At 42.7% G+C, this 16,018-nt stretch overlaps 1 protein-coding gene across 2 annotated transcripts; it reads right to left on the bottom strand.

The window, feature by feature from the left end:
• Positions 1–749: 749 nt before the first annotated feature.
• On the bottom strand, positions 750–16,018 carry DARS2 (aspartyl-tRNA synthetase 2, mitochondrial). 2 transcript variants are annotated; one of them, XM_026853406.1, is made up of 18 exons: positions 15,934–16,018; positions 15,625–15,738; positions 14,679–14,778; positions 13,767–13,833; positions 13,373–13,474; positions 12,056–12,151; positions 10,956–11,079; positions 10,292–10,356; positions 9,478–9,584; positions 8,626–8,695; positions 7,879–8,058; positions 6,961–7,068; positions 5,085–5,147; positions 4,751–4,903; positions 3,679–3,897; positions 3,084–3,194; positions 2,789–2,864; positions 750–1,698 (listed from the first exon to the last, which is right to left on the bottom strand). In XM_026853406.1, exons 2-18 carry the CDS (start codon positions 15,719–15,721, stop codon positions 1,505–1,507), a joined length of 1,932 nt encoding a protein of 643 aa, XP_026709207.1. In that variant the 5' UTR covers positions 15,722–15,738; positions 15,934–16,018; the 3' UTR covers positions 750–1,504. The 2 variants fall into 2 exon arrangements, with proteins under 2 accessions (XP_026709207.1, XP_026709208.1); XM_026853407.1 differs by having other exon boundaries at positions 10,292–10,338.

Raw genomic sequence — 16,018 nt, 5'->3', positions numbered from 1 at the left:
TTTCTAACCAACAGGACAGTCCAGTATTTAAAAAAGTAACAGCATCACCACCATGTACTGTTATCTCACAATGCGGAGACCAAATTAGTTGATAAGCCCTGAAGCAGCCCAGAATCAGTTAGAATCTGCAGGATAGGATCTCCTGCAGGAGGCTGGAGTTCAGTATCAGCTCAGGCAGTAATTGCAGTCTTCCTTCTGTCCTTACAAACTTCCTCTGGCAGATACCTCCTGCTGTCCTTGCTCACTGGGACACAGTAATTCTCCCTTTTCTTCCTTTGCACCATCTTCCTAGTTTATTCAGGTAATCTCACCCCTCTTCCTCAGTTTCTTCACCTTCCACCTTTCCTCCCACCAGCTCTCTGCTTTCTCCAAGCTGAACATGGAGTTAACACCTCTGGAGGGCCTCTGCAGAGGGCTTGCTGTACGTGACCGACCAGAGCCAAATGGCTTGGCCTGCTAGGATGCTGCTCTAGGAGGCTCTACTCTACTCTAGAGCCCAGGCTCTACTCCATACAGAGCTGCTCCTGCACTGCAGCTGTTCTGGTGTAGGACCGGGGTGAACAGTCACTTGCAAGGAACATGGTGCTGCATCGCTTGCCACCGTAGCAGCAGGCTTGCAGGATCAGGAAAAATTCACAAAAGACTGGCAACCCTGCTATGTCAGAAATTTCTTGTCATCTCCTGGAGGGATCAGGGGTCACAAAGAAAAACTAGCAGCTTGCTCTTGTACAGAAAGCCCAAAGCCAAACTCAGTCAAAACCACACTGATAGATAAGCTTTATTTACAAATATATAAACTTCAGAATTAGTGAGCTGAAAAGCACCAGGACCACAGGCCCCAAAGACAGATAATCACCTCTTCGACAAGTACTACAAGGAGAAGCTGTTGCAAGCATTATGAATGCTTCTCTCCCCCTTCTTTGAAGGGAGAACACAGCTGAATACAAACTCCCCATGGCAATTTCTTGATCTTCTATCTTCCAACATGAGATGAGCTGCTGGCTGCACTGATATTTTGCTGTGAAGTGTCCAGAGCTCTTGTCCGAGCACAGCTTTATTCTAACAGTCCTGAGCTAACAAGATTCAGTGTTCATCAGGAATACAAACCATCCTGCCAGGGAAGCTGATGCTATCCCCTCCAGATGGGAGGAGAAATGCTTTTATAAGAGACAAGTAAAAAGTGGGGAGTGGAAAAAAATAGATCCCATCTTCCCTCCAGTATGGCACCCCAAAGCCAACAGTCTCACTATCCTATGTAAAATGATGGGGTGGTTTTTTTTTTTTGCTTTTCTACCTCTCCTTCCCATTACCAACCCAAAGGTGAATTCCTACTTGGGATCCCTTGTACCTATTTCCCATTCAGTCCTGAAACTGCCATAGTACATACAGTGGAGTTGTACTGCCTGCCCCCCTGCCCCCTCCAAGCTGATGTTTCCTGAACTGAAGTCCAGTTTAAGAGCTGTAACCACCTCTGATTAAATAGACCAGCTTTACAACATTGGCTTTAAGTCAGCGGGTTTTTTGCCTCTTTTTCTGCAAGAGGCCAGGAAACCTGGATGTGGTATGGCTCTAATTCTTCCGGAGTGACATAGTCTGGAGCACTGCCCATCAGGTCCCGTCCCTTAAAGGATTTGGGAAAAGCAATGACATCTCGGATACTTGGAGCATCAACGATGAGAGAGATCAGCCTGTCAAGTCCTAGAAGCAGAAAACAAACTGGTGAACCACTTGAGTTATGGACCTATTTTACTTCCTCAGATTCAGAAAAAACAGAAAGATGGAGTAGATAATACTACTGAGCTTGAAGAATAAAAGTGGAGCAAGTAAGTGGAAAAAAGTTAATCTCAACGAATAGCACAGAAACAGGCTTGCCTAAAGAGTAGAAATGCCTAACTCTTCAATATTACAGAAGTTCTGCAACACGCCAAGGACTGCAAGATAGAGACAGTGCCTTTGCAAAGACAGCATAACAAAGCCAGGGCAGCCAAGTGGCAAGAACACTGAGCAGTTAAGCAGAGCCCTGACAAAGCTTTTGATCAAACAGTTCTGGATGATTACAGCAACTAGGAGGAATTTAAAAAGAACAAGAGTCTCTGCGTGATTGGATAGAGGGAAATCACACCAGAAGACAACAGGTTAAAATGCTATGATTATTTTTTGTAGGGAGTTTTACTGTTCAGGTTTTGTTGTTTGGTTTTGTTTTTTTTTTTTCCTTTTAAACCCACAAACTTGCAGGATTCTAGGAAAAAAAATCTCTGACATTATCTGAATTAGTGAACAAAATCAGTAAGAAAGGAAGAAAGACTGAAGCAGAGGGGACAAGGTTGTAGCAGTGACCCAGAGCATGAAACACAAAGTACCACCCTGTCCCAGGCCTCTAGGCACGTAGTACAGGGATCTTATTCTGGTAGCACAGGAACAAGAGTAAAGATGACCTAATCTTAACGAATACAGTTTGTAGGACAGTGGATAAGGATCACCCTTAGAGCCACCAGTATGTGATCTGGTCCTTGTATAAGAACTACATCACACTATGATGCTGGGGAAGGACACTGAAACATTCTGCACTTGGTGATGAGACCTCTATTCTACAAAGCAACTACAGAGGTGGAAGCAATGGGTAAGCACACAGTGTTACCATGTTGGTGCCAAACAGCAATATCAGAGCATCCACCTCTGTCAGGACAGACAAGGCTTTTGCCAACAAGCCTGAGGCTTGCTCCTGGGATCTGATATGCCAAAAAAAAGTCAAAAGATAATTGTATCTGGAGAGTCACAGAGCACTTACCTAAAGCAATTCCTCCATGAGGTGGAGCTCCAAACTCCAAAGCCTCAAGCAGATGGGAAAGCACTTCAGAATCCTCCTGCAAAATTACATAAGAAGTGTCACTGGACAAGCAATGCTCTTCCTACTAGCAATGTAATAGGAAGGTATGATGAAGTCATCCATCACTCAGGGCTAGGAGTTATGTTTCTTTATCTGAGAAGCACATGAGCTTTTATTTCAGAATTTGAAATGTATATTTAAATTAACTAGTCTTTTAAATCCCTAAGAGAGTGTTAGAGACACCTGTAGGTGTTACCTTCAGCACCTTCTCCAGCACAAAACGTTGTTGTTCTGCCCTATGAATTCTGATGGAGCCACCTCCAACTTCATTGCCATTCAGCACAAGGTCATAGTGCTGGCTACGGACCTGCAGAAAGAAATGAACAAGCACTTTAGCAAGGCTGGGGCACAGCTGCATCTCACAACAACCTGCACACAGATGGCAAAGATGCTGGGGATGAAGCCATGACATACTACAACACTGCTCTCTCAACAGTACCTGCAGTTCAGATACCAGTTCTATCAGAGTTATGGAATGCTGCTGAAACAAGTGGAACAGCATAAATCCTTTTGCAAAGTTGACCAAAACCTGAAGCAACATGGGATGGGTCAGAATATAAGACTCCTCACCTTAAGCAACTGTTTTCTATAAGCTACTTTTGTCAGGGGCACACACACGAATACTTGCCATTCAGAGGAATCTGGAAGCCATCTCCTCCAGACACAGACAATATGCACTCAGTTCCATGAAACAACATCTCTTCTTACGCTAAAACCAGCTGTTACTTGCCTAGTTTTCCATGACACATAGCTGTAAAAGATCCAGCATGACAGGCATGAAGTTAAGTTACCTTTGTGGGATCAGAATAGAGGAGGCTGGTATCTGAAGGATGAGGGGCAGTGAAGGGGTGATGAGCAGATTCCAGTTCAGTGGGATTCTCTCCCTTTGGGAGGAAAAGAGGGAAATCCACCACCCACAGAAAGTGAAAAACTGTAGGATCACGGAGTACCAGCCCAGCTGCCTCAAGGATGTCAGCACTCTCCAACCGCAGGCTTCCTAATGCAGAGCACTGCAAAAGAGAAGCAGGAGAATGAGACGAGGCAATTTTACTGTCAGGGAAGTTGCTCAAATACCAACCAGGGAAAGAGTGTTTCATAGAGGTAGCATCAAAGACAGCATCAGTTGTAATGCACTCTTGCCTTAACACTTTTGTTTTATATGCTGAAAAGTATCATCTTCCTGCTGAGGCAGCAGCAGCTCCAGAGTTTGACAAACATCAAGTGAGGAGCTGGAAAATCCATTTTCTTCCAGCTCTTGCATCTTCACAGAACTTCCCCAGACTAACCTCAAGCTCTACATAAACGTGGATTAACTGGGGGAGCACAGGTAAGATCTGCACTTTGCAAACAGAACAATGAAGGCACAGAGAGCATGACAAAATTTTGGCTATCAAGCAAACACCTTGTCATAAATCAGTGCTTGGAAGATAATGTCTGCTGGCAAGAATACAGAGAATAGTAGGGACAGAATCTCCCATTACTGCTGCTAATAAACAGCTGTGCTTCACTCTCATCATCTGCTTATGGGAGACAAAATTACCTAGTGGACCTTCTTTTCCAATCCCCATTTGATGCTTTAAAAATTATGTTAAGGTGAGAGAACAGGAGGTGCTGATTTGTTCCTGTTTTATATTCCAGTCTTTATTTCAGTTATGAGTTCTTCCCAGAGCTCGACTGGAGAAAATAAAAGCAAGAGGTACATTTCATGCATTATTTGCTGTTGCTTAGCTTCAGCTCCAGAGAAACACAGAATTAGATGGTGATCTATTTTAATAATAAGAAGAATTAGATGAAGGTCAGATAACATCAAAGCCATCATCAGCAACATTCAACTCACACAACCACACAAGAAATGCTTCCTACCACTTGCTTGTATTCACCAGCTGCCAGCAGAACCAGATCATCCACCTGCATGTTCAGCGCTTGGATAAGTTCTGACTGCTGCTTCTCACCAAGAAACTTTGTAAGGAGAGACTTCAAGCTTCCATCAGGCCTGCAGATAATTTCCATGATTTCCTAAAGAAAGGTAAGACTATGTTCAGTCCAGTGCTGCCCTCTCTTGTCTCAAGACATCACATGCTCAGGCACTGACTCCGCTATTATGAAACTGCTCTTCTACCTTCCTCTGCCTGCAAGTGCCTTTATACAGACTTTGTCATTCACTGTTTCCAAAGCCTCAGCAGTGTTTTTGTCTCACCTGGTTAAACTGGGATTTTGCAGACTCCTTTAATGACTCCAAATCTTTATTTTTAAGATATCTCTGGGGAAAGAGCAAGAGAAGACACATTAAACATCAGCAAAATCTATGGAAAGCCTGACCAGGATTCAAATCTACTGACTGAGCTGTTTTAAAACCCCTCCAATTCTTTTGTTTCTAGTGCAAGTTCTTATGAAGACTGTGGAACAGGACCACTGCACTAGGCTGCAGCTGGGTGTCTTCTCCAAGGGCTCTTTTCAGGAAGAGGCCCCTCTAGCTAGACATCTGGCTGCAGCTGTTCTCCCTGCTCACAGATCAGATGTAACTGGTCAGCAAAGTCAAGCAACTAACTGCCTCCAGCACGCAGGAACAAGGTTACACCACCACACCGCTGATGGGGAAAGAGCAGCTCAATTTGAAGGAACAGAGGGAAACCAACAGGACTGACTCTCACATGCAAAAAAAAAAATTAAAAAAAATGGAGTGGATGTGAGGACCTGCATCAAGACCCTGATTTTTTTTCAGCTACTCTAACGTTTAGAGGGGCTCAAGAGGCCACTTTCATTTTGCTCAAACGCATATCTTAGTGCCCTCTCATGGGAAGCCAGTAACTTACACTTCATGCCAAAATTAAAAGGAATCCCAAGAGAAACTGTGGTGTCATAGTTTAACTCCAGCCAGCAACTAAGCACCGCATGCAGCTGCTTGCTCACTCCTCCTTCCTCCCAATGGGACAGGGAGGAGAATCAAGACAAAAAAAAAGTAAAACTCATGGGTTAAGATAAGAATGATTTAATAACTAAAAATAAATATAATAGCAAGAATAATTGTAATGAAAATAATACAATAGAGAAATAAAGCCCAGGAAAAGACAAGTGATGCACAATGCAACTGCTACCACCTAGAGACCAATGCCCCAGCAGCAATCCCTCTTCAGTCAACTCCCCCTAGTTTATATACTAAGCACGATGTCCTATGGTATGGAATATCCCCCTGGAGCTAGCTGGGGTCAGCTGCCCTGGCTGTGCTCCCTTCCAGCTTCTTCTGCCTCTGCTTGCTGGGAGGGCACAGGAAACTCAGAAATCCTAAATTCTTAACTTAGGATAAGCACTACTCAGCAACAATTAAATCATCAGTGTGTTATCAACACTGTTCTCACACTAAATCCAAAACACAGCACTGTACCAGCTACTAGGAAGAAAATTAACTCTATCCCAGCAGAAGTCAGGACACATGATCAGAAAGTCCTCTTCCCCAAATAAAACTCAATGTTTAGTGGGGCTTTTTCCATACCAACCAAGCTGCAAAGATACGTACAGCCAGAATTAAGTCTGCTTCCCTGCTAAAATACACGGCTGTGTCAAATAATCTTTTACATCTATTGTCAGCCTTGGATTTGGTCCATGACATTCTCATTGCAAGAGATGAGTTGTACCCACAAATGCAGCAAAAGCAAACATGAGAAGGGCATGTAACCACCTGACCTTTCTCTCACTAGCCCAGAACAGAGTTGTGCCATATCTGGCTCTATTTCAATTGCTTGCCACAGAGCATAATTTATTATTCAGATGCATATCAGAAACCATCCTTGACATAAGGCAAGCTGAAGCCCCGAGGGGCTTCCTTGTCCTCAATCAATCTTGCAGCTTTGTTCTCTTCCTCCCCCTCCTGAGGGCAATATATTTTTCCTGTTGCCTGATCATGTCCACTCCAACACCACTCATCCCAAACTGACATGTAGTACAACCGATCCCAAGTTCCCTGGACACCACTCCCCAGTAAATAGCAAGAACATCTCCATACCAATAAAGGAATTCAAATTGGCATTTTATTTATTTCACATAAACTATAAGCAGTATGTAAAAGCATCACTTACCACTCCCTGAGGGATACAAATGGCTTTGACAGTGCCATGTGGGTAACTGAGTGCATTCTGCACAAACTGAATGTCTGATCTTCGTAAAAAATCACCGATATCCACTATCTGGGAAAGGAAAGAGCATGGGAGAGCAGTGATGGTAGGAACACAAACCAAAAATCCTGCACTTGTGTCTTGAACTTCAACACCTGGGACATCATTTCTTTGCCCAAAAATCAAATGGTTCACAGAAAAAGTTAATGAGGCTAAGCTAGAATAAGCATTAGGAGGCTGAGCACTGCAGAAACAGAAATGCAAGACAGCCAGGAAAATTCAAGGTTGAGATGGTGACATCCTACCACAGCGAAGAGAGCTGTATACAGAAAAAGAAATGCCCAAAATGAATTCCTGGTGAAATAAGATGCTTTCTTGCTTTTCAGCACTGCTCCTCTTAATACATCTGTCAATATTCTTACTTCATAGTTTCATGCTCTTATTTCATAAACAGCGTATGCATACTCATGTTGATTACCCTGAAAATATCTTCAGGTCATTAAAGGGCTGGAGAAGCCTGTCTCATGAAACATGTTCACCAGGAGTATGCTTCAGAGTGCAGTACAGAAAAGCACTTATGGTATCTGTGGATGCATTATTGGCTTCTGTTCCTAAGACAAGTCAGGATACAGAGCTTCCTAACACTACATTATCTTTAAAAAAAAAAAGTTCTAAAACCAGACATTTTCCCACAACCAAGTAATCAAACACTCTCTTCTCCAAGATAACCTGTACAAAGCAGCAATGATGGGATAGATACCTGAGGTAAATTACAGCATTTAAGAACCTCAGCCAATCACATATGCATGATTTCAACAAAAGCTATTCTTAAAACACTAACAGAAAGGAAAAGCTGCAAGTTTCTAATGGGCAAGCCCTCACCTTCATCCCAAAACGTGTGTCTGGTTTATCAGTCCCATAGTCAGCCAGTGCCTCCTCATATGTCATGGAAGGGAAAGGAGTTGTAATGGATCCTCTTTCCTCAGGCCAGGAGTATTGCAGGAGACCCTCTATCAGCCTCTGGATCCCAGCTTGATCTACAAATGACATCTCTATATCTATCTTAAAACAGAAAACAAAAGTGGAGATTCCACATTAGCCACAAGTTTTGCCTTTGCACTGCTACTTGCAGAAATTCTTGACTGCCAGTGTAACAAGAAGCAATATACTACATGAAGTCACAGCGTGACTGCCTTAGAGTGAGAATGTACTTATGATCTCCCTACAGCCTGATGACTCAGGCAGCAATCTCCTCCAAGAGCTGAATGATGTAATGATGACAAGGACAGAGAGAGAAACCTTGAATGAACCAGGCCAACTATGTCTGGGACCTCAAGGTTGAGGAAAGGGATGCCTGACCCAGCAGGACAGGAGGAGACTGAATCAAGCACCATCACTGCTGCAACACAATTCCCACATCTACTGCACCTGGGTCTGTGCACTCAGCCAGGGACAGTAACTGCTCTGTGCATGTCCTATACTAACTTCAAAGGGTCTGTGAAACACGCAGCAAACAACGCTGTACTCCCTGAGCAGCACAAGAGCTAGCAGAAACTAGGCCTCCAGAAGGGAAAACAGCTACAAGCTGTTTGGGATAAGAAAGAGTAAAAGGCAGTGTGAGCTGGTTACCTGAGTGAATTCAGGCTGCCTGTCAGGCCGTGAACCTTCATCTCGGTAGCAGCGAGCAACCTGGAAGTACCTACAATAATACTTTTACTTAGATAAAAATTTAAAGGACTCCTAAATTAAACTGTAGCTAGAGAATTGATCACAAAAGAAAGAAAGAGAGGTCTGTTCCCTCTGAAGCAGATGATCACAGCCCTGGTTGTTCCTATCCCCTGAGAGGCATGAAATTTTGAGTGGAAGCAACTGCATTGAGAGCTGTACCAGCCATATCTCCAGAGGCATGCGGAGGCTACCAACAGGGACATACACAACCCCTTCTCCCACCTTCCACTCCAAACCTGGACTCCTCTAACAGACATGCAAAATTCACTCATGGTCAAGACCTGACTTACAGTTCACTGCATGAACAATTGTCTCCCTCTCCTTCAATTTTATTTGGAGAAACAAGCCCAATTAAAAGCTCTGTACTTGAGCACCCTGAGAACATACTTTGTCTTAGTCACGCTCAGCTCCCCAGCCTCATCTCAATTACTTCTATAGTTCTTGCAGAGGCTTTTATCACACACGAGATTTTCTGCCCTTCAGGCAGACTGTGCTTCAGATCAGGTTTCCATTTAAAACAACAGTAAAGATTTCAACCTTCAAACAGGATACATCTTCTCTTACTGGGAGGCATTATTGCTAGGGGGCAAAGGGTCTGGCCTAACTGAAAAGTCCTAAGTATTTAAGGATCCCTCTTGAAAACACAAAGCGCTTGGCAGTAAGTTTTTTGGGAAGTATCTAAAACCTCACAGATCAAAGCAAGCAAACCCTGGATGGGACATGCAGAGAACAAGGAGTCCAAGGAACTCTTACCTGTCCAGGCCTCCAACCATGAGAAGCTGCTTGAACTGCTGAGGACTCTGCGGCAGAGAGTAGAACTTGCCCGCTTCCCTCGAGGGCACAAGGAATTCTTTTGCTCCCTAACATCAGAAAGGAAAGCTTACACATTTCCGCAAATAAGTGGCCTCCTGACAGACAGAATAGCCTAGAAGTGCAAGAAGAATGGACCTATTTTCCCCTTTATGAAATCCCAGTTGTGAAGAAATGGCTGTTTCTACATTACACTTAAAAAAAAAAAAAAAATCTGTTAACCAACTTGGTCCAAAATATCCAAAGGAGGATTCCCCGCCTCTGAGAGACTAATGCATAACAACAAGTCATCAGGGGTTTAAATGCAAAAAATCCATACAATAGCTGCATCACCAATTCCTGGGCTACAGCTGTCTTATGTGGTTATTTTTGAAATGAAAGAAATGAAAATAAACTCAGAAATTAAAATGACTTGAGCAGTGCCACTGCAGTAATTTACTAGTTAAGAGACAAATGCTGGGGAAACAGTGTTTAGAGGAAGTTTCTTGGTTTTATAATCTGGCTGTCCCAGGACAGGACTTGCATTCAACACGTGCTCTACAAGACAGAAGCTTTATTCATTTTGAAGGTTCAAAAATAAGACACAAGATACTCCCTCTCCTTTTAAAAGGATCTATGTATCGTATCAGAAATCTGCACAAGCTGTTACTTAGTGAGGGAATAGCAAAGAATACTCAGTGGCAAGCAACAATAGGTCAACCATGGACTGCCTATGCAATCACAGGAGGCTAAAATGCGTTACTAAGAGAATACATACCCCTGGGGTTCTTTTAAAGAGTGTTGGAGTTTCGACATCCACAAACCCTGAAGAACAAACGCATGCTTCAGACACAGAATATGCTGAGAGCAGGGAGAACTAGTATAACACAAAGTAGGTTAAAGTAGGGTTAGTCAGCAAAACAAGTGATCTAGCACACCATGTAGCCTCCCCAAAATCTATAGATTTTGCTGCTTCAAGAATAACTTGTGCAATGACAGATTTAAAGGCTCTGAGCTACCCTGATGTCCTGCCAGAACTGTTGATGACAGAAGACTCCATATAGGCTGAAATACTGTTAATTCTCTATCCATTTTAAACTAGGCTTTGCTTTTCCAAAAAGGATTTCCTGATTTTAAGATAAGCAAAAGCCCTACAAGAAATCAATTGCTTTGACAAGCCTCAAGTTGGGCGACCAAAAGAAGGAAACTACCAGCAAAAGGCCTTTTCTCACTGGATATTGCCAATTTGAAACAACTGGTATCCTGCCAAGAGATGTCAACACACTTTGTTCCTCAGGCCTGCCAACATCCCTCTAAAGATCCCAGTAAGCAGGAGCAGTTTGGAGTAGGAAGTTGATTGGCAATCTCTCCCAGCAACAGGAAGCAGAAGGAAGGGCTGAAATGTTGTTTGCTGCACACTGTTCTTCAAGCACTTTTCTTACCGTGGAGGTTACACAGATACTCCCGCATCCTCATCACTATCTGTGATCTCAGCCGCAGGTTATACTGCAACTGGAAGCTACGCAAATCCAAGTAGCGATACCGCATCCGTAAGGCCTCTGTTTTCTGGAGAGAAGAGATAATTAGGATTAAGAAATATGTCCAGTAAAGCTGCTCCTTAAGCCACAGGACGAAAGGGGGAAGCTAAAAGAGGATGCTGCTCTATCGCCACAACCCACCCATTACCCCCAACTTAAGAGACAAACATCAGCCACCGAATGTTTCCATGCATGACAATTAAAAAAAAAAAAAACCCCACAACACCAAAAATCACCACGAAACAGACATTTACTATGATAAGAGCTAACTCAAAGCTCAGGATTTCCTCCTTCCTTATTCTCAGTCCACTGCAACAGACTGAAGCAATCCTCCTTGCAAATTTTAAGCAGAGGAGTGGTATCTTACATAGATCTAAAAGAATAACTAAATGGTGATACATCCTTATTGCAGACAGGAAAGCTAAAGTAGTGTGGATGATGGCAACTGTCCAGGACTCATAACATGGAAAGACCAGGATCCAGTTCTCCTAGTGCCAACTATGTACCAGTCACATTTTCAATGGCACAGAGAAGATCTTCTATCAGTGGTGATGCCACTCCTACACCATGGAGCCTGCAATAAAACTAACGTCTTAGAAGACTGAGTACATACAGAGGAAGAAAATCCTCAGGCTGACCAGCTACTTGACCAGATAACACTAAGCACCCTTGCCTTAAAACACAGCAGTGCAATGTCGGGTTCTGTTTCATACTCTCAAAAAAGCTAGCATAGCGTGATTTCTTTCACTCTTCCCTTTACCATCTGTTCTTACAGTGATATCTGAAAAACCTGTGCACTGGAATCATTCAAGCCTTGTTTTCTGCCTAATTAGAAATACATTCTCACAGCTAACAAGCAACACTCCTATTTTAAATACCATCTTTCCCCAAAGCAGAGCTGGGAGAATCAGACAGATGTCACAGATGTTTTGCTATCACTCTGGGAAAACGACCAATTTATTGAAAAGCCACCACTTTGGTAAAAAAGGAAAAAACATGGACACCTTGATAAAATCCTTGATTTCAAAAGGTAGCTTCTTGCAGGAGTTTAGGATCTCTGCAGTCTCCACCTTCACTTCAATATCCCCTGTTGACATTTTCTGAAGCAAAAAGGCAAGAAAAAAAAAATAGAATCAAAACTTAAGGAAAACAATTGGAGAAAGGTATTTCACAGATGGTTGGGGGGAAAAAAAACCCAACAAACACGTGATTATCCTCCCAACCTTCTAACACAGTATAACTTAGAGAACTTCTCTCAAGGAGAGATTTCTCCTAGATTTCCTTTCTGTTCAGAAAAACACAAAGTCACCTGACCAAAGATGGCATATTCTTTCCCAGTTGCATAGTGATCTCTACAAAAAATGTAATTACTTTTCCTTTGCATTCTCCTTGAAAGCGATACTAAGCACAAAGGAACAGTCAGGCACAGGCCCTTCTAGGGCACATGCATCTGGAGAAAATACTAGTTCTGCTAGCTTCAATGAGACCAGAATACATATTTTAGTGTGCATTAGCAGCATCACCGTCAGTCTTAAATACAACCCAAAAAAGGCAACTTGTGAGGAACTTCTCAGAATTTCCAGCTCTAAACACCAGTTCTCAGAACTAGTCTTTTTCTTAGATCTTGAGGGAGAACACAGTTTCCTCCTTAGCACTGTCACATCAAAAATAATTTGATCTTACAGAATTCTTTCTATTTACCAGGGTAAGTATATACAACCTTCCAATAAAATGATAAATGATTAAAGAAATAAAAGCATGGCTTGAAGCCTGCATTTTTTATGGACATCTATATGTGGTCAGAGCAAATGAAGTTATGATCATAAATCCAGATTCTCTTTTTAGGCCTGCCAGTGATGGGATACGTAAAATCCTGACAGATTAATCTACAGCTGATTACAATGAGATCTGAGGAATGCATAATATTAAAAAATTCTTCAACTATTTCTACAGTGTTTCTTATACAATGAGAACAGCAAAATCTATTCTGAGTGAGAAAGAGGTCATCATGTGCTGTGGAACTTGTGATGACAATACTTATTTTCAAGAAGAAGAAATTATCTCAACCACACTTTGAAAGCCTGAAAAAGCGAGTCATTTCAAAGGGCTGGAATACAATTTAATTTGTGGGTGTCTAATGTGCTTTAAGGTTCTCCTAAATTATATGTCACAGCATTTATTTCACTTCACATTATCTGAGAATAGGCCATCACACAACCAGAACCCATGGCAAAGCCATAACACAAACCCCACCAAAATCCTACTATCCAGTGCTCTCTTCCGCAAAGAATAAAACACCCAAGAGATCCCAACATCCTCACCAGATTCTCCTGCCCTGGTGGCCGAAGGGACACAATTCCAGTCACTCGCACAACAGACTCCACTGGGGCATCAGACAAGAGCTTCTTCACATGGGAATGCGCCTGCAAGAAGATGACGTCTCACAGAAATTCAAAGAACAGGAAAAACGCACCACGCTGAAGGGCCTAATTTCTTAACAGCCCATTTGAATCCAGGATCACACCTCATAAGCCAGAGGAAACAGCATTAATGTTTCTGTTGCAGTGTCAGATCAGGGCTCTCATAATGCTTAAATGTACTTATGAGTCAGAGCACTCAGTCTGACAAAGTACTTCATTCTGCTCTCGTGTCTGCTGGACCCAAGCTACCAAAGGAAAAATAAAAATAACAGACTCACATTTCTGTAGCACTTACCTCATCCTGTGGAATGATGATCTGGGTCAGTCCCTGGAAATCCCTCAAAACCAGAAACAGGCCTTGTCTGATCCATGAAAAACATAAAAGTTTTTTCAAGAATTCAGTAGAATTCTGCATTATAAGCCAAAGCACACAGCAGCTACCTACTTTCTGTACCTTGTGACCAATCTCAAAGCACTTTCAAGTAAAGTATGTACAGATACTTTTCCCACATCTGAATCTAATCTGAGCAAATTGTTTCAGATTTTTCCCAGCCACAGACAAACAACATGCAAATAACCAGGAGAGGTAGGATTTTAACTTGAGTATTAATTACAAGCACATACGCAGGTTCCTAACATTTTGGAGCATCGTCCATACTGTATGCAGACATGCTTTTCATCCTACATTTACAGAATGTTCAACTCTATTAGGAGTGACTATATCACGCCACCTATAGCAAACTGTTGGAATTAACATTTCATCCTCTGCTTACTACTTTTTCTTAATATTTCTTTTTTAAGCAAAGCTTGCATGCTTTAAAATTGCATCATTAAATGCTGTAGTTGAAAAGACAAACAACAAGTATTTGCTTAAAATTGCAGGATGCTATATAAAAGAAAATATTTGCTGACAGCTGTTAGAATTGCTATAAATATGCTATTACTTGTTTTTTCTCCTATACAACAAGGGTAGTAATATTTAACTGCTTTAGAGTGTTGTAATAAGGATCGAATAACATTTGTATGAAACTTTAAAATTGTAAATACTGATCTGGCACAGTTCTCAACTGTTTTGCTCACTTCAGAAGTGACTAATGCAGGATATAAAAAGATAACCTGAAGCATAAAAAGGGTTTGAATCCAGGCCTAGAGAATACATTTAATCTGGCAAACAAGCATCTCTATTTTCACCTCGGTCTGCATTTACCTTTGATACTGAATCCATCCATACAGCGTGACCTCTTGTCCCACGTGAGCAGAACGCAGCTCTCCACAAGTGTTGGTCCGAGTGACAAAACTATTAAAGTCTTGAATAAAAATAATAAATTATTTTGTGGCTTTTGCAAACAAGCACAAAGAAAGAGTTAGTCACCCCCCTGCCCCAACACCAACAAAATTTAGACATATACAAAGAAATTACTCCCTATATCCCCAATACAACTTGTGTAAGACATTAGGATATAAATATGTGAAGTTATTCTAAAAAAGTTTGTAAGAGGAATTATTTCTGTGTCTCAGTCAAACTTCTGTATAGAATCCTGAACACAGCCTTGCTGCAAACTGTTGCCCTGCAAATTTCATAGGCAAGAGAAAGGAAAGCTGCAGATTGGTCCTGAGCCATGCTAACAGTTCCACATTCAAATCTAGAACACGCAGCAGAAAGGAGGCTTGACAAGTCAAGACTGAAACATACTTACACTCGTTATGTGGGTGTAAACTGAAGAGTTTCCTGCCTGCAACTCCTGGTAAAAGGCCTGAACCATGACTACAGGCTTTCCAGACTCAGCATACCTGGTATCATGATTTAGCTATAAAACCAAGCATGTTTAGTTCCAGCTTGCAAGGAGAAACTTGAGATACTATTACCTAGACACATATGTATGTGTATAATTATATGAGCTAGTCTTCCTCACTACCTTCATCACAGCCTAAAGGCTCTAGAGGGCAAGAAAGTTTGTTTTCACATTAGGCATTCAGCTACCAGTGGTTTATAGACTGTGCTGCAGAAGATAAGAAAAAAGCAAAGTATAATCTCAGGAAAAAAAGTTAGACAAATTGGTTTTGATGTACTTTGAATCACAATTCACCATGAGATGCCAAAAGTGAAAAGCCCCAAGGAGGCAGTGGGGATAAGACAAATGCTTCTTCCTCACCTGGAGCAGCCGGTGCCGAGGCGGAGGTCGCCCGGTGCAGAGCCCGCCCGCAGCCCGGCCAGGCCAGCCCTCGGGCCAGCAGCCGCGGAAGGGCCATCTCTTACTAGCCCGCACCTAAGCCAGAAAGAAGAGAATACCGTCATAAACAAAGACACAGGAGAGAAAGCGCCAGCCCCTGAGCCCCAGCTTCTCCCCCTCGCGGGCTCTGCCCTGCGCCAGGGACCCATCTCCCGTGGAGGGGGAGGCGTGAGGCACCTACGGCTAGGGCCGGGAGTGGCGGGGGAGACCCAGGTGCAGCAAGCGGGTTGCCTCGCAAAAAGACCCGGGACGAAAGACTCCTCACCGTGATCCGCAGCAGCTCCTACCCCCACTTCCGCCCGCCACAAGTATGGCG

This window comes from Athene cunicularia, assembly GCF_003259725.1.
Source record: "Athene cunicularia isolate RWA chromosome 8 unlocalized genomic scaffold, athCun1 chr8_part1, whole genome shotgun sequence".
Classification (NCBI taxonomy): domain Eukaryota; kingdom Metazoa; phylum Chordata; class Aves; order Strigiformes; family Strigidae; genus Athene; species Athene cunicularia.
This window is presented reverse-complemented; position numbering and strand designations above follow the sequence as displayed.

Coding starts and splice junctions, on each gene's coding strand:
- DARS2 (XM_026853406.1), bottom strand. CDS start 15,721: ATGGCCCTTCCGCGGCTGCTGGCCCGAGGGCTGGCCTGGCCGGGCTGC. Junction 13,475..13,766: donor TCATCATTCCACAGGATGAG/GTAAGTGCTACA, acceptor ATCTTCTTGCAG/GCGCATTCCCATGTGAAGAA. Junction 4,904..5,084: donor CAAAATCCCAGTTTAACCAG/GTGAGACAAAAA, acceptor ACCTTTCTTTAG/GAAATCATGGAAATTATCTG.